The sequence below is a fragment of the Zootoca vivipara genome, chromosome 14 (genome assembly GCF_965207765.1).
Source record: "Zootoca vivipara chromosome 14, rZooViv2.hap1.1, whole genome shotgun sequence".
Taxonomy (NCBI): Eukaryota; Metazoa; Chordata; class Lepidosauria; order Squamata; family Lacertidae; genus Zootoca; species Zootoca vivipara.
The window spans coordinates 7,953,839-7,971,839 of record NC_142597.1 but is presented as its reverse complement, the minus strand read 5'-3'; the positions used below and the strand labels follow the sequence as shown (position 1 = coordinate 7,971,839).

Below are 18,001 nucleotides of genomic sequence, written 5' to 3'. Positions count from 1 at the left end.
CACACAGTAAAGAAAAGGAGGGGGGCAGCAATGTGGATAATAAAATTCCAGAAATTCAAACAGCACTGAAGTTTCAGCCCCAAGGCAAGCTTCAAAGTGACTGCTAACTAGCCCAAAGCTTCTTTAAAAATGTTATGGTATAAAAAACCTGTTATAGTAATGTTATGATATATGATTAGAGTTATTGTTGCCCAGGATATGTACGCACACACATTTTTGTCCTACTGTTTTCTTTGATCAGACAGGCTTTGCAAACTTTCAGAAGCACTGCACAAGTCTGCAATCTGCCAGGTCCAATAGGGATATTTGCCTCCTACATTCCACAATGCCTCTATCATACTAGTTTCAGCTCCCTTGGGAGGTAGGGGAAGGTTATCGCCGATTTCCAGTCAAGATCACAGGCTCAGGCAGGATTTGTGTGTGAAAGGAAAAGGCTTCTTGGAGAAGAATGTCTTTCAGATAGTTGGCATTCTTTGTTTCCTTTCTGTTTGGTCTAATGCTAACTGTCTGTTGATGTGAGCTAGGCAGGTTTCAACTTTTTAAAGTCCTATAAAAATGTAGACAAGAGATGCTTTGTACTGCACCTGTGAACCCATGTGCTCTGTTACTGGCCTTGTTTGCACATAATGCTAATTCATGGTTCATTAAGCCATGGCCAGTGTTATATTCGAACCATGCCCAGCAGCTTTTTTTGGTATACTCCTAACAAACCATGGTCTGCTCTTAGCTTGATTTGTTTCAACTATGGTTTGGCATTATGTCTGAGCCCAACGCCACGGTTTGTTTGGCCTTCATTAGAGTTTGGACATTGGATTAAAATGTTACTGTCCATTAATGGCAACAGTAACCAATATGGTAGCAAGTTGTTAGAAGATGGCTTATTCATGCTGGAATCTCTAGAATGTTTGGAATGAGAAAATCAGAAGCATCTGGGAAAGGTCACTCTCCACTAACCCCAGTGGAGAGATTGTTGTGAGGTGTGCAGAAGGAACATAGGATACCTTTTGGGGATGGGGTCAGAAGCAGAGAGAGTTAGCTGAAGGATGGAAACATTTTAGGGTGGTGAATGCCTTTCTCAGGAGAACTGATGGTGGCAGGCAGATCTGCTGCATGATAGGAGTTGGAGACCACAACTGTTATATTACAGTCATACCTCGGTTTAAGTACGCCTCGGTTTGAGTATTTTCAGTTTAAGTACTCCGCGGACCCATCTGGAACGGATTAATCCACTTTCCATTACTTTCAATGGGAAAGTTCACTTCAGGTTGAGTACGCTTCAGGTTAAGTACGGACTTCAGCAACCAATTACACTCATACCTCAGGTTAAGTACACTTCAGGTTGAGTACTCCGCGGACCTGTCTGGAACAGATTAATCCAATTTCCATTACTTTCAATGGGAAAGTTCGCTTCAGGTTAAGTATGCTTCAGGTTAAGTACAGACTTCTGGAACCAATTGTGTTTGTAAACCGAGGTACCACTGTATATTATATTACTGTGACTTGACTCCGCATTGATAGCTGGTCTGCTTCAATTGTGGTTTGGCATCACATGTGAACCCAGCACCATGGCTTGTTTTGCTGTCTCTGATGAAGTGTATTACAGCTGTGGTGATCTCTCATCGGGGTTCTCTTGGTCCCCTAAAGAGTTTTTGCCCCAGCCATCAGAGTTTGGTGGCAGAGGCTCACATGCTGATGAACCCCCATGGGAAAGACTAGTTTCGAAATCCACCTCCTCCTTGGAGCTACAGTTTCTGGAAGACTCTTTCTCCAAGCCTTTCCTTGACAAAATCAGGAAGAGGATAAAATAGATCTATATCTATATCTGTTCTAAGCACTTTTTTTTGAAGACCACAATATTGTGGGCTAATTGACAGTACCATGAGCAATACCTGGCATTTTACTTCCTTCGTGAACTCATCAGCTTAGACTTGGTGACATTTATTAGCTTTTCACTTTGCGATGAAAGGAGAGCCTGGGACAAGGGAGATGCTCAGTGGAAGTCTGAGCAGCTAAGGCTGAGTGACATTCTCTCTCCCCCATCTCCTGCCTCAGTTCTGCACTTGGCAGCCACATGGTAGGAGCCATACAAGACTGCGGATGATGGTGTGATTCATGTCAATCCCATGTTTAAGGCAAGCCAAAGGCAATGGTTCTTATTGTCATGGTGACACCTTGTGCTTGTATCTGATCTTAACTTAGCTATGCCAGTCATTAGATTCATCTTCATCTTCCTCCTTCTTGGAAATGGGCCTGCACATTGATTCACAACTTAGCCCAGCCCTAAATATTCCATAGCCATCTCTGAGCAAAGAAAATGACATGCATTGGTTTTCATGTCACCCTTTCCTGCAGTGACTTTTGGAATTTCCAGCCAAAAAGAGATTATATAGATAGGGACAGAGAACCTTTTTTCAGCCTGAGGGCTACATTCCTTCCTGGGCTTGCCAGTAGTGGCTGGTGCCAGGGGCCAAAGTGGACAGAGCGAGCAATGCATGTAAATCTTACCTTGGTACAGCTGGCTACCTTCTACAGATGCCTGCCCACCACTCTCTGGCCTCTATTCAGGAAACCAAAAGGCATTATCAGAGTTCAATAATGCAGGGTTCAACCAGGCAAAAACTCTCCAGGAGGGTGCAATGCAGGATCAATGAAAGTTGTATCTCAGACCTCCAAGTGCCCCTATTTTCCAGGGACAATCCCAGATTTACAGAAGCTATCCCAGTTTCTGATTTGATCCTGGAATGTCCCACTTTTCCTTAGGACATTCCTATTTTCATCGGAGAAATGTTGGAGGGTATGGAGTTATGCAAGCCCCAAGTCAAGGAGACAACTTAAAAACTTTAGAGGACATCTGAAGGCAGCCCTGTATAGTGAAGCTTTTATTGTCTTTTTTTATAGATATGTTGGAAGCCGCCCAGTGTGGCTGGGGCAAAGCTAGCCCTTAGGAAACCCCAATGACTAGACCTGGCTTCTATAAATGCATGAAACAGCACACTGTGCCAGCTTACCGGTAGCTTACAAGCCAAGCAACAGGCTGTCAAGCATTCCTTCAATTGTTCAGACTCTTGGACAGCAAAGGACATGGTCCCTCAGCTCTGGGTCTTGCCTTTCAGCTGGGTGGAGGGGTGTTTTCCCCTCTAGCTCCCTGGCTCCCTCTTATATAGTGTTGCACTATGCTGACAAGGCTGCCTGGCACATTTGTCGCATCCACATGGACTATCATCACTGTAACATTCCCTATGCATTTCTGGGGGAAAGGGAGGTCTCCTGTAAGTTATTCTCATGGCTTTGAACCGAAGGCAACAGCATGAGCCAAATTGATGCCTTATCTATGAAAGATAACTGGCCAGCTGGTTTCAGACTTTGATCTCCCCAGTTAGTGTATTGTTTCTCATACTTTACCAACCATGTGACATACTGCTATTTTCTACTGAAAAAAATGTGGAATATACAGATTCACATTAACTCCTACAAGTATGGGATACAGTGGAACCTCGGTTTATGAACACCTCAGTTTATGAATTTTCGGTTTACGAATGTTGCGGACCCATCTGGAATGGATTAATTCACTTTCCATTACTTTCAATGGGAAAGTTCGCTTCAGTTTATGAACACTTCAGTTTATGAACAGACTTCCGGAACCAATTACACCCATGCTTCAGGTTATGTACGCTTCAGGTTGAGTACTCCGCAGACCCGTCTGGAACGGATTGATCCACTTTCCATTACTTTCAGTGGGAAAGTTCACTTCAGTTTATGAACGCTTCAGTTTATGAACAGACTTCCGGAACCAATTGTGTTCATAAACCGAGGTTGTTGTTGTTGTTGTTTAGTCGTTTAGTCGTGTCCGACTCTTCGTGACCCCATGGACCATAGCACGCCAGGCACTCCTGTCTTGCACTGCCTCCCGCAGTTTGGTCAAACTCATGTTCGTAGCTTCGAGAACACTGTCCAACCATCTTGTCCTCTGTCGTCCCCTTCTCCTAGTGCCCTCAATCTTTCCCAACATCAGGGTCTTTTCCAGGGAGTCTTCTCTTTTCATGAGGTGGCCAAAGTATTGGAGCCTCAGCTTCACGATCTGTCCTTCCAGGGAGCACTCAGGGCTGATTTCCTTCAGAATGGATAGGTTTGATCTTCTTGCAGTCCATGGGACTCTCAAGAGTCTCCTCCAGCACCATAATTCAAAAGCATCAATTCTTCGGCGATCAGCCTTCTTGATGGTCCAGCTCTCACTTCCATACATCACTACTGGGAAAACCATAGCTTTAACTATATGGACCTTTGTCGGCAAGGTGATGTCTCTGCTTTTTAAGATGCTGTCTAGGTTTGTCATTGCTTTTCTCCCAAGAAGCAGGCGTCTTTTAATTTCGTGACTGCTGTCACCATCTGCAGTGATCAAGGAGCCCAAGAAAGTAAAATCTCTCACTGCCTCCATTTCTTCCCCTTCTATTTGCCAGGAGGTGATGGGACCAGTGGCCATGATCTTGGTTTTTTTGATGTTGAGCTTCAGACCATGTTTTGCGCTCTCCTCTTTCACCCTCATTAAAAGGTTCTTTAATTCCTCCTCGTGGTACCGAGGTACCACTGTACTAATAGCAAGCAGTGCGAGGTCTGGGCGTTTTAGGCCTTCAAGGGAGAACTGATGACAGAGCCATCCTATCTCCTCATGATACAATTCTCTTCTGAGATGTGACGCTACATGCACTGGCTGCTCCTGAGCCAGGTGACCGTCTTATTTTCTTCCTGTTCTATCCAGCCACATAATCAGTGCTTTACAAATAACTGAGGAGACGTGAGAATCTGAGCGCAGGAGTGTTTTTGCACAGCTGCTGTGCCGCAAAAGCAGGATGTAACATTAGTTTGAAAAACAGGACTTGCCATGCTGAGTGAACCCCCAGAAGCACGCCCATTATCCCAGTTCTCCGTTTCCATCATTCATTCATAACTAGTGCTCCAGGCAAGGGACCCAGTGCACAGCAGGATGGTAGCAGCATCCAGCCTCCCACACTCCGAGAGAGACCTTTAGTCTATCTATAGAAGTTCTGTTTTTAGCTGTAGTGACTAATAGCTATTGATGGACCTTTCATTTATCCAATTCTTTCCCCTGCCTCTCTTTTGTAGCGTCTGGTGTGAACCATCCAAGAAGTGATCTCTCCTCTCTCCTCCCTCTTCCAAATCTGAAATGAAAATGAATGAAAATCAGTTCGCAGAGCCAAAGGCAGTGCTTAGGTAATTAAAGACACACACTTTTTGTCACCTCGGTGTAATCAACAGCCTCCATCTCTTAAAATAATTAAAATGATGTGACTAAAGGCCTATAGTTATACTGTGGCAATTATAAATTTTAATTGCTGTGTAGCTTAATAAGGGTCTATAATACCCAATGGTGATTATGATCCCTTGTCCGTTTGCAGTGCAATTATAATTTTCAGAGTGGAGAATATTAGTGAAATATACTCGGAGTGACTCCTGTAGTGACTTCATGCTCTTTATTGCAGCTTGTAAAACAGTGAATGAAATGCCCCCCAAACCTCAGGCTTTTATATACATTATTTACACAATGAGTCCTGTCTGATTGGCTGGTTCTGCTTCCTTCCTGAAGCCTGATTGGTCTTTTCCTGCAGGCCAATCAGTTGTTGCATTCTAGGATCCTACTTGCCTATTGTTCTAGGATCCGTACATTGTTGTTGTTTAGTCGTTTAGTCGTGTCCGACTCTTTGTGACCCCATGGACCACAGCACGCCAGGCACGCCTGTCTTCCACTGCCTCCCGCAGGATCCGTACATAACAATTAGCAAAATATCTCAAACACATTCATTTGTATTTCTGCAAGAAAATTTACCATCATTGTTTTTCTCTTTCTTTTTGTCCATCATTCTTTCATTTTAGTAAAGATTACCTACAGATTACCTATAAATAATATTTGCTGCCAATAAAAGGCCACTGACCCAGAAGATGCCATGGAGAGAGGCAGCAGCAATACCATCCTTATTTCTTTGCACAGAGGTTTATATGACTTTCTGTCAAAAAATCTTTATACTGTACTGCACTTTCTACTGCATTTCCCTCTCACTTTCCTTACCAAAAAGGCTGCTTTTATGTTTATTTATCTAGGGTTGCTTTTTATTTTTATTTTTGTCAAAAGTTGTTGAGCCAAGAATTTTTATTTATTTATTTTTTACATGAAAATACACACTTCCCCAGTGGGTTGCCATACATCCGGGTTTTTCTGGACATTTGGCCGACTCGCAGGAACCACAGATGTTGGCAGCCCTAATTTATCTTTAAGTGGGTATGTCGTTCAAAAGTGCAAAAGCACTTTCATCCACATTCATGGCACAAACCTAAATTTGCCAGTGTGTAATGGAATTCATCTAAAATAGTGACATGAGCTCTGTTTCTTTCATTGCTCTGACTTGTTCTTCAGTACCAACTTGTCTTGTGACTTAACAGGTTCCCATTCTTGACTCACCTAACATTGCTGCCCAGCCCTGACACTAAATGGGACTTCCCAGGGATCCCACAATACCTGCCCCTTTCCATAACATGCATTACTGCTGTGAGGGAAAAAAATATTTGTGTATCCCTGCCCCCACCCACAACCCCCAGCATTTTCCATCAAGTAACAAGAAAAGAAACTGCATTCTTAAATGGCTGAGCAGGAGAGAAATGCTCTTGTAGGATTTTGGTTGCTTTCACCTGACTTTTCAGGTGGCCAAGAGATGTTTGTGAATGTCCTTTCTTTCATCCTGCAAATCATCTCTCTGCTGGTATGCACTCTGCAGCCTCCCTAGGTGCCCACACACCCTCAAATCTCCTGAATTCCTGTAAGTGCAGAAGGAAGGGCAGGGCCCGCCTACTGCCTATTTGACAACTGTTGTTTGTGAGGAGGCTTTTTTTTTACTTTGAAAGGAATTGTGTAGAATTATTTTTATAGGTAAAAGGAAGGACTTCCCTTAAAAATAAAACTCTTATGTGCACCAATCTCCATAGTCACCCTCCCCAATTTAAACCCAGGGGAAGACAGCATGAGGTAACTCCTGCCAGGAAGTTACAGACACCCAGGGAAGCTGCAATGTTGGTTAAATATTTAGTGGAAAGAAAAACATACTCAGAACACTGGTTGCCTTTATCACAGGCAAAGAAAAAGAATTGGGAAATTGAAGGGAAGTTTACTTTTTGCACAGCACTAAACATGCATCTTGCTAGTCAGGGCTGACTTGATACATTTGGAACCTGAGGCAAACCACAAAATGGTGCCTTCCCCTGCCAGCTGGGGAAGAAGGGCATAGCTGCCAGGTCTCCCGTATTCCCCGGGAAATCCCCGTTTTTCCAGCTGTTCCTAGCAAAAAAAATGGATTTTCCCCCCGGTTTATTCTGGCGCGGCGGCCATTTTGGAACTGGGCAGAGCATGCTCAGAAGCGACTTTTGATGCTGCTCTGCCCAGTTCCAAAATGGCTGCAGTGCGACTTCTGGTGCAGCGGTCATTTTGGAACTGGGCAAAGCAGCATCAAAAGTCACTTCTGAGCATGCTCCGCCCAGTTCCAAAATGGCGGCAGCACTACTTCCGGTTTGCTACTTCCAGTCCGGTCCCTTATTTCTCCGACAGCAACTTGGCAGGTATTGAAGAAGGGGTAAGGAAAGATCTACATCAGGAATAAGGGGGGATCAAATCAATCTTACCTGAAGGTTGAAATGGGGATCAAAGGCCATTGGGGAGGCGCTCTGAATCATGCCAGGTGGGTGCAGAGCACAGGACATTCCAAATACCCTGGCATTTCCTCCCTATTCTTCAAGAGCAGGCATCCCCAACCTGCGGCCCTCCAGATGTTTTGGCCTACAACTCCCATGATCCCTAGCTAACAAGACCAGTGGTCAGGGATGATGTGAATTGTAGTCCAAAACATCTGGAGGGCCAAAGGTTGAGGATGCCTGTTCAAGAGGCTACTGTAAAGGCAGCATGGCTGGGGCTGTTGAGGTGGCAGCAGAGCCAGCCTCCAAGGAGTGTGTCTTAGCAGCAGGAAATGAATTCCTTGGAGGCTGAATCCGCTGCCCCACTTTGCTTCATGGGTGGGCCAGATGTTGCTAGCTCATAAAATGTTCTGCAGGAGATTCAGCAAGACATCACCTCTGAACATGCTCCAACTTCATTTTTTTCAGGAAAAAGCCTGAAGCGAACAGGGAATGCTTTTTAATTCTTCACAAATGCTTGTGAGAGAAAAGAAGGCTGATGCTGAGACCTGACCCACTTTTGCCTTGTTTTAACTGACACGATTTTCTGGCTTCCAAGGGAAGTTTAAGCACATTACTGGTCTGCTCTCCTATCTATAGAACATCCAATAATGTATTTCCCAAAATGGTAGCAACATTTGTGAATGAGCAATTGTTCATATACTTCTAACTGTGCAAGAGCTATTTACAGCTCCAATCCATATTCAAAACTTGCACTACATCTGAAAGTATCAGCAGCTGAATGTTGCTTTTCTGGTGACTCATCAATATAAGATTGGCAGGTGTAAAATTGACCCAAGCCTGTAGGCACGGGGGTGGGGGGAGGGTACAGCTTGCATTGTAAAAGGAGAGGCAGTTTGGTGTAGTGGTTAGAGGCTATGATTAAGGCTATGAGGAGGATCCAGGTTCAAATCCCCACTCATCCATGAAGCTTATGACATAGACTTTTTGAAAATAGCACAGCGCAAGTCAGCAAGCCTATTAAAAATCTGTGGATGACGGAAACAGGAAGGTGGAAGAAAGTCATATGATACCCACCAACTTATCATCCATGGGAAATGGCAGTTATGCTTGAAAGCATAACACCCCCCACCCAAGAATCTTGGGAAGTGTAGTCTGTTAAGGGTGCTTGAAATTGCAGCTCTGTGGGGGGGTAAGCTATATCAATAATAGCAATTATTGATTGATTGATTGATTGATTGATTGATTGTACCCCACCCTTTTGATTGGGTTGCCCCAACCACTCTGGGCAGCTTTCAACAAAATATAAAGGAACACAATGAAACATCAAACATTAAAAGTTTCCCAAAGCAGGTGTCTACAAAAAGTCCTATTATTGTTTTTCTCTTTGACATCTGATGGGAGGACGTTCCACAGGGCGGGCACCAAAACTAAGTAGGCCCTCTGCCTGGTTCCCTGTATCTTCACTTTTCACAATGAGGGGACTGCCAGAAGGCCCTCGGAGCTGGACCTCAGTGTTGAGGGTGGAGATGCTCCTTCAGGTATACAGGACCAAAGCTGTTTAGGGCTTTAAAGGTCAGCACCAACACTTTGAATGGTGCTTGGAAACATACTGGGAGCCAATGTGGATCTTTTATGACTGGTGTTATATGGTCCTGGCAGCCACTCCCAGTCACCAGTCTAGCAGCCACATTCAAGATTAATTGTAGTTTCCAAGTCACCTTCAATAGAGCATATTGCAGTAGTCCAAGCAGGAGATAACCAGAGCGTGTGTAACTGTCTGGTGAGACAGTTCCCAAGGTTCTTGGGTGGGTGTGCTTTAAATGCATGGTGTGTGCGCAGGCCCACACAATTTAATCCTGCTGACTGCAGTATAACCAAGGTCCTGAAAGTACCATAGTATGGCTCACTCTCTCACCCTTTGCTCAAGGCTGAACTAGACATGACAACCACCGCAAAGTGTGAACTCATCTCCTTCAAACAGCAGCCATAGGGAGAGAGCACATTCCTGAATGGGACTGGAGGGGTAGGAGATCAACCCTTTTGTCCCAGTGCCATTTTTGCCCATCCCCAAAGGTGATACTTAGGAACATAGGAAGCTGTCTTATACTGAGTCAGAAAGCCAAAAAGCGAGTTCGTGTGTTTCCCTAGTTCTTTCTGTCTCTTACATGTCCACGGCTCTGATCCCAACACCTATCTCCCTCCCTCCCCTTGTTCAGAGTTCATTGATCAAGGGTGTGAATTTCGAGAAGACTCAACACAAAAGGTAATCAGACACATCCCTAAAGAGCTGTGGGCAGCAGAAGGAAGGAGTGGAGCACAGAGGAGGAACTGATTTGCAGTGCGTCTGGAGCACCACTGGCATAATTATGAACTGGCTGGAGCCAATTTCCTTTCACTTGAGTAACTAATGCAAGCTGATTAAGGCATTGCAAGGGCATGCAATTCTCAAATCACTCTGAGGACCCCTTTGACATTCGTATTTAAAACAAGAGGCCAAATCACATTTTAGCTGCAGAAAAGCACTTCTGTTACAATTTAAACTCAGCGTTTTCTTTTTAACTGTTAACCACATTTCCCCTATATATCCCAGAACGCTCTCTCTCGCTGTTGCCCTCTCTCTCTCTCTCTCTCTCTCTCTCTCTCTCTCTCTCTCTCTCTCTCTCTCTCTCTCTCTCTCTCTCTCTCTCTCTCTCTCTCTCTCACACACACACACACACACACACACACACACACACACACACACACTTCACAGGCACCCCTCTCTCCCTTCTTTCCAGTTTCCACTCCATCAATGGTGACTATTGCTCATTGGGACTGGGGCGGGGAGAGAAGGCAAGGAGCATAAAGAACTGATGTTGCTGTTGAACTGGCACAGCTAAATGTTTGCTTCTGTAGATGCATATACACCATACATTTAAAGCTCCATTGCCAAAGGGGGGGATCCTAGGAACTGTAGTCTACCCCTCACAGATCTACAATTCCCAGTTTCCTTAACAAACTACAGTTCCCAGGATTCTTGGGCACTGTCTACTTTAAGTGTGCCTTAAATGTATGGTATGTATGCAGACATAGTTTTCATAGCCCTAAATCCTATCTTCTTTCTCTTTGCCCATAAAAAAAATCTTCTGAGGTCAAGTGAAACTCATCAAAGTGCAATGAAAGTCTAAAAGGGATCTGTAGAAAAGGAATAGGGGGGGGGGAGATGTTACTTATTCTAGCCAAACACAAACAAAACACGCAGGATATGCAATGAGATTTTGTACTCTTATTTTAATGAGTTACCAGCTACAGTTATGTCATGACTTGTACATAGACACACATATACCCTTCAGTTGACAAAGTGTGAGCCATCCCCATTCTATGAGATGAGAATGTCCAATTTCCATGTAATTATCAGCCCATCTTGCTAGCAATGACTTTTTTATTGATACGAATGAGTTGTTTATATCCCACCTTTGTGCCACAGTCACAGTACAAATGAATACTGAAAAATTATTAAACGATGCACTACAATAACTAACAATATACTTCCCAAAATGGCATCAGATAAAAATATTGGCAGAGCATGTGCATTATAACAAAAATAGTGGACTATCTTCATTGGAGGTTTTTAAGCAGAGGTTGGATGGCCATCTGCCATGTATGATCTAGTTGTGATTTCTGCATTGCAGGGGTTTGGACTAGATGATCCTTGGGGTCCTTTTCAACTCTACCATTCTATGATTCTATGATCTGCCTTGAGAAAGTTCCCCCTGACTTCCAAACTGGGAGGATAAAATGAAGTTTGCGTAGTTTTGACACAAGTTCAATGTGTGAGTTAAAATGTGGTGCCATGCATTCTCACAACTCCTTTTGCACAAGTGTGTGTGTGTGTGTGTGTGTGTGTGTGTACAAACATAATTTGATGGGTACTGTATTTGGGGCTGGCAAGATTGCATGCAAAACCTATCCAACTATCCCCCATTGCACCAGTATGAGCCTACAAGCACTCCAGGGAGTTAGCTCCAAAAAGCATATGTCAAGGCTGAGACAGCCCAGGAGGCCAGCTGGGAACGGGGTGCTGGACAACCAGTTTTCAGTGGTACAAGGTTCCAGTCCCTTCCAGACAGCCATAGCCTCCAGTTCCCAGTACTCTAACTTCCCTATGTTGTAGGCTGTACAAGTAACTGAGATTCTTTTTCTGCTTCATTGGAAACATGAAAGCAGTGTTGTTCTTGACATTGCTAAGCATTAGCACTAAGGTTACCACAACATGGGGACGCGGGTGGCGCTGTGGTCTAAACCACAGAGCCTAGGGCTTGCTGATCAGAAGCTTGGCGGTTCAAATCCCTGTGACGGGGTGAGCTCCCGTTGCTCGGCTCCAGCTCCTGCCAACCTAGCAGTTCGAAAGCACGCCATTGCAAGTAGTTAAATAGATACCGCTCCGGTGGGAAGGTAAACAGCGTTTCCATGCGCTGCTCTGGTTCCCCAGAAGTGGCTTAGTCATGCTGGCCACGTGACCCAGAAGCTGTACGCCAGCTCCCTTGGCCAGTAAAGTGAGATGAGTACCGCAACCCCAGAGTTATCCGCGACTGGACCTAACAGTCAGGGGTGCCTTTATATTTACCACAACATGAATCTCTTAACTTCTTCACACAACAATAGCCGCTTTCATTCTTTACAATACTCTCTATTGAAAGTTGTTGGTTTTTCTCTGAAAGCTGCTCAGAAATCTACACCTGCGCATATAAATTATCACTTGTTTGTTTTCTGCAAATTTGCGCTCTGTTGACCCCTGCTCAAAATCCTTTCAATATCTAGCAACATCTCTGGTGTTATACACTTGGTATCTGAATGTCCAAAACTGGGCAGAAAAATATTTACAAAACCACTTGGACTACTATCCTGCAGCCTCTGATGGGTCATGGGATCTTTAAGACATGCTGTCACACCACTAGGTTGGCACTTGAGCTCCGAATGAAGCCCCCATCACACACTGGCAAATAAATCCACCAGTGCAGATGTACCATCAGCAGAGCTTCCATGTCCATAGGGGGTATAAAAAGTGACATGTCCAGGGCATATCAGGGCAGATGAGAAGAGCTTGGATGTTCCGTATCCAAATCCTCCTTTTTCACCCAATATGCACCCAGGAAGAGTGGAAAAGAATGCCAGACTTGAAGACAGAAGTCTGCGTACATACCGGTATTGTACCTCTATAGCACTTTCAAAGCACTTTCTTTCCCTCAAAGAATTCTGAGCACTGTAGTTTACCCCTCACAGAATTTACAATTCCCAGCAACCCTTAAAAACTACAGTGCCTGGAATTATTTGAGAGAAATAATGTGTGTTGAATATGCTTTAAAGATAGAAAGAAAAATAAAACATCAGGCTGAACAGGGGAAATAATAAATGAAAAATTCTGTTCTCTTTTAAAATCCATCTTTGTTTGGGCTTCTGATACAGGATTTGGGGGCAGGCAAGGGAAGACAAATTCTCTCTGTATGTTTTTTTTCTAATAATTGTAGACAGACAGAACTCCCACAACCTGCTCAGTTCACAGAAATTATGAATGAGAGGCCACCCAAATATCCCCATCCATTCATGGGAGGCAAATCTAAATGCAGGAATGGAAATGATCCCAGAAAAATCTCTGCTGATTCAACCCTTCTCAGGCATCCCAAGCTTTGCAAACTTTGCTCAGGGGTGTGATGTCGTTAACATCCTGCAGCAGTATTCCTGGTCCTTGTCCCTGGCCATGTTCAGCCTGTGGACCACAAGGAGCTTGAGGGGGCAGGTTCTTCAAGCACTTTGAATTGGAGGATTCCCCATCAGTGAAGATTTTATTCCGGGTACCAAATCCACTCGTGCTGACGGTTGTCCGCTCGGCATAGACCCCTTGATGGACCATTTCATCAGAGCAGGTTTGGAGTTTGAAGGCTGCCTGGAAGCCCTTCTTGAAGTTCTCATTGAAGTAGCCATAGATGATGGGGTTGACACTACTGTTGGAGAATGCCAGCCAGTGTGCAAAGGGGAAAACGTAACTCGCAAGCAGATTTATGTGCTGCTCATCCAGCTTGGCATAGTCCGTGAGCAGCATCAGTGTCCACAAGGGTAACCAGGAGAGCATGAAGAGCAGAGCCACGAGGACAAGCATTTTGATGACCTTCACCTTCCTTCTAGAAACCGCCAGGTTGCACTGACCTTCGTAAACTACCTGGTGCTGACTCACCGGACCTGAGGACCTGTACAGCTTGAGCCCAATTCGGCCATACATGAATGTGATGAGGGTCAGCGGGACAACATAGATGTGGGCAAAAAGCACTGTGGTGTAGACTTTGCGCATTTCACTATTTGGCCAAGCCTCGTAGCATGAATACAAGGGGTAGGTCATGCTCTGATTGCCATTGTATACCATGTAGCTGTCCTCCTGCTGAGCCACTGTGAGCTTGATAGCAGAGGGACACATGATGGTAATAGCCAGTACCCAGATGATGGCAATGGCGTTGAGTGCCTGGAAGAGGCTGAGCTTGGATTTAAATGGGTAGACAATGCAGAGGAACCTGCAGAGGAAAAAGGGAGGAAGAATACAAGTAGGGGAATGACTACTATGCAAGAACGGAGGAACAAAAGGATATGCTTTCTATCTGGCCAAAATGGGCCATTCTGAGAGGCAGGGAGATGAAGAGTCTGAGCTGGCCTCAACCACCATAATTTAAGATGATTTGTTTATTATTTGCATTTATAGGCAGCTTCCTGTCTGAGATGTCAAAGTGGTTTACACTAGGTAAATAAATATAAATTCAGAAAACACTATAAATTCCATATCAAGTGATTTGCAAAACAAATATTCATACATAAACACACTAATAATATCAATGAAATCAGAGAGCATTACAAGGCAGCATAATGTAAAATTTCAACCCACATAACATGCATTATTCATACACCCACTCAATGTCTCATTCACCATCCATTCTATGCAACCACAACACTCATTCGCTACCTCAAACATTATCTCTATCCCCCAACCGCTCATACTCAACAATATTAACCTACATGCAAAGGATAGGGTGGGTGAATCCTCTAATCCAGTGTTCACCAATCTGATGCCCTCCAGATCTGTGCTGGCTGGGGGCTAATGGAAGTTCACAACTGCTAGAGGGTACCATAGTGAAATGAGGTACCATGGAGTGTTGATCAGATGACTGGGCAAATGAATGCATTGACCTTTAGCACAGACGAGTGAATACATTGTATTCCATAGATGGGGTGCCACCACAAGTTCCCATCCCACAAGGTCTCATCCTGCATCGTAGCATGTCACTGGCACTTTCCTTCAGTCCTGCAGCTTTATAAGCTCCTTGACTCTGTGCCCAACATGAGGATGGAGCAAGTGGGTAAGACCTGCTACTTTGCGGTCAGTCATGCAACTATTTAAAACACAGGAGGACTGCTGTCACAATAAATTTGGCAGTCCCAAACACCTATATTTCATTTAATAAAGTGCTCCATCTCTGATTGTTTCCACTTAGCATCATCTGGCCTCAGGATAGGACTCTGACCAGGAAGGGGCCAAGCAAATACCCTCAAGGTCTTCAGCATCTCCACCCCCTAAGCCTCCCTCGCCACGGCTCACAGATTGTCTGGTCACTGCTGCTGGGGTGGGTGACACACTCAGTGATTGCATGGGACAAGTGACAGTTCCCATGGACAGGTCATATGGGTGAGCTGACCCAGTCCTATCCACTGAACTGAGAACGGACACCTTATGACACATTAAGCATCTGACCTATGGAACTTTGCTCATTTGTTTGAAAGAAGGGTGGTGGGCATCAGTTTCCTTCTTCCTTGCCCCCAAAACATGCATGGGAACTGAGCTTGATCCCACAGCAAACCTGTGTGCTCTCCCTGTCTGGCAAGGGTGGGGAACCGGTGGCCCTCCAGATGTTTCTGGACTACGACTCCCATCATCCCTTTCTACTGGCCATGCTGGCTGGGGCTGTTGGGAGCTGGAGTCCAACACCTGAAGGGCTACCTGCTCCCCATTCCTGCTTTAGGACCTCACCTTCTTCTTACCTATCCACAGCGATTGCCACCAGAGTGAAGACAGATGACGAAACAGACATGCCCTGCACCAGCCCGCTCATCTTGCAGATGCTGTTGCTGAAAGGCCATCCTAGGAGGAAGCAAGCAGTTGGGGGCCATGAGACAGAATTCAGCAGACATTAGAGAGAGGCTAGTTTTACCAGCTGATTCTATCTATTTAACATGCAGGTAGTCTCTCCACTGTGAAAATCTCGTCACCAATACATCTCCAGCATGGCTCAGCTGCTTTTCAAAAAGTGAGAAGCAGCTTAAAGGGGTTATGATTTGCACAGCAGCAGGAGGAAATGATGCTTAATCTTTTCCCTGCTGGCCATTTAGAAAAAGGGGCATGCAAGAGACAACATGAGGTGTATAAAATTATGCAGGCATCAAGAAAGTGGATAGAGAAAAGTTTTCCTCCTTTCATAACCCTCGTGGACTCCATGCAGCTGAATGTTGAAGCATTCATGGCAGACAAAAACAAGGACTTCTTCACACTGTGCATAGCCAAAACTATGTAAATTCACTCACACACCACTAACTTTGGTGGCTTTCAAAGAGGATTATGTTATTTTGTGTTTTTATTTTGTGATTTTATGTTGTAACCGCCCTGAGACCTGCGGGTATAGGGCAATATGCAAATTTAATAAATAATAATTACTATTATTCTCTACTCAAAGCCCCACCCTTCCAAGCAGCTTTCTGTTTTATCATGATGTCAAGTCAACATTCAGCATGGAAGTGAATCAGCTCTTACACCACCACCATCATCACCATCAAATAATTACATTTCTAAACCACCCTTCATTGTGTTATGGGGTTGGATCAAGCCCAATTAGGTTGTAGCCAACTAAGCTCTATGTAGAGTAGATCCATTAAACCTATGTCATGTGCATTAATTTCAGTGAGTCTTCTCTGAGTATGACTAATATTGGATACAAGTAACCCATTGAAATTAGTTTCATTTGGAATAAATGGGGCTGAATTTAAGCCCTGACTAACCTTGCCCCCTTGAATCCAGTGGGAAGTAAGTGCAACCAACTTAGTCTGGATCCAACACATGATCAGGGAACATTTCTCTCTTTCCCCATAAGAACATAAGAAAACAAAGGTCCATGCAACCCACAGCAAACCAGGTGCTTCTGGGAAGACTGCAAGGGGCCATGAAGATGAAATTCCCCCCGGAAACCAAGAGGCTGCACTTAGCCATCCTATGCCCCCCACACCTTTTGGCTTACCTGTGATCAAATTGTCAACTAGTGTGGTAGGAATACAGAAGATGCCCACCAGCAGATCACTGATGGCCAGGTTGAGAATGAACAGGTTGGTGACTGTCCTCATCCGGCTATTTTTCAGTACAATGAAACAAACCAGGCTGTTCCCAGCCATGCACAAGGCAAAGATGAACAGGTAAGCGACAATGTAGATGGCAGCAACAGGTGGTGAGTGTGAGTAATATGGGGAATAAGTCATGTTCCTTTTGGTATTTCCCAAGGAGTAGGTTGTTTGGTTAGTGTTGCCTTCAGGGGTCTCCATAGTGTGGCAATAATCCTGGGAAATACAAAGGAGAAATCACAAGTTAATGTGGATGGTTTGAATAAGGGGAGCCTTTCAGGTACAAAATTAGGGTGCACCTGCTGATGCTACTATTATGAAAGGGCTCCGTTTCAGCTTTTTCATTGCTGAAACAACTGTGTTTCCCAGAGCATAGGCAACATCCTGTCCTGGGGCCAAACTGTACGTTGTCCCATTTTACCTTGTTTCCAGCCCAAACCTCCCCTTGTCTGGCTGAGCCCTGCCCACTCTGCAGAGCAGAACATTGGTTGCCTTAGGGCTTTTCACAGCTGATGTTGAAAAGGCTGCACCAGAGACATACATATACACAGGGAACCTATTCTGTCACTTCCTGTTTTGTTCATCCCATCCCATCCAACACCTGATGAGGCTCCTTCTCTTTCTCCAGAGGGGATAAGTGCAGAGCAGTGCTTTCAGGGTGCTTGCAGGCATGCAGATCAGTTGCAGGTCTTCTACTGCGATTGCTGCAGGAAAGCGCCATCTTCTCCGCAACCTGTGTGCCATCTTGAAGAAGAATGGTCTTGTTGCAGCTACAAACAAACAAACAAACACAGCAACATTTTGCCCAAATTTACCATGTTGTTTTGTCAGCAATCCACCTGAAAATTGCAGGCATGAGAGAGGTGCCCCTGGGTAAGAAACCTGCCAGATTGCAGACAAATAG

The 18,001-nt window shown here is 44.7% G+C and overlaps 1 protein-coding gene across 1 annotated transcript; it reads right to left on the bottom strand.

Moving 5' to 3' along the window:
* Positions 1–10,960: 10,960 nt before the first annotated feature.
* Positions 10,961–17,298, bottom strand: LOC118097140 (neuropeptide FF receptor 1-like). The gene is made up of 3 exons (XM_035139804.2): positions 17,001–17,298; positions 15,754–15,853; positions 10,961–14,237 (listed from the first exon to the last, which is right to left on the bottom strand). Exons 1-3 carry the CDS (start codon positions 17,296–17,298, stop codon positions 13,346–13,348), a joined length of 1,290 nt encoding a protein of 429 aa, XP_034995695.1. The 3' UTR covers positions 10,961–13,345.
* Positions 17,299–18,001: the final 703 nt, after the last annotated feature.

Excerpts from the sequence above, each read along its gene's own strand:
- LOC118097140 (XM_035139804.2), bottom strand. The coding sequence starts at position 17,298 with ATGGAGACCCCTGAAGGCAACACTAACCAAACAACCTACTCCTTGGGA. Across the intron at positions 15,854-17,000 it reads AGTTGACAATTTGATCACAG|GATGGCCTTTCAGCAACAGC; the intron begins GTAAGCCAAAAG and ends GCTTCCTCCTAG. Across the intron at positions 14,238-15,753 it reads GTGGCAATCGCTGTGGATAG|GTTCCTCTGCATTGTCTACC; the intron begins GTAAGAAGAAGG and ends TTTCCTCTGCAG.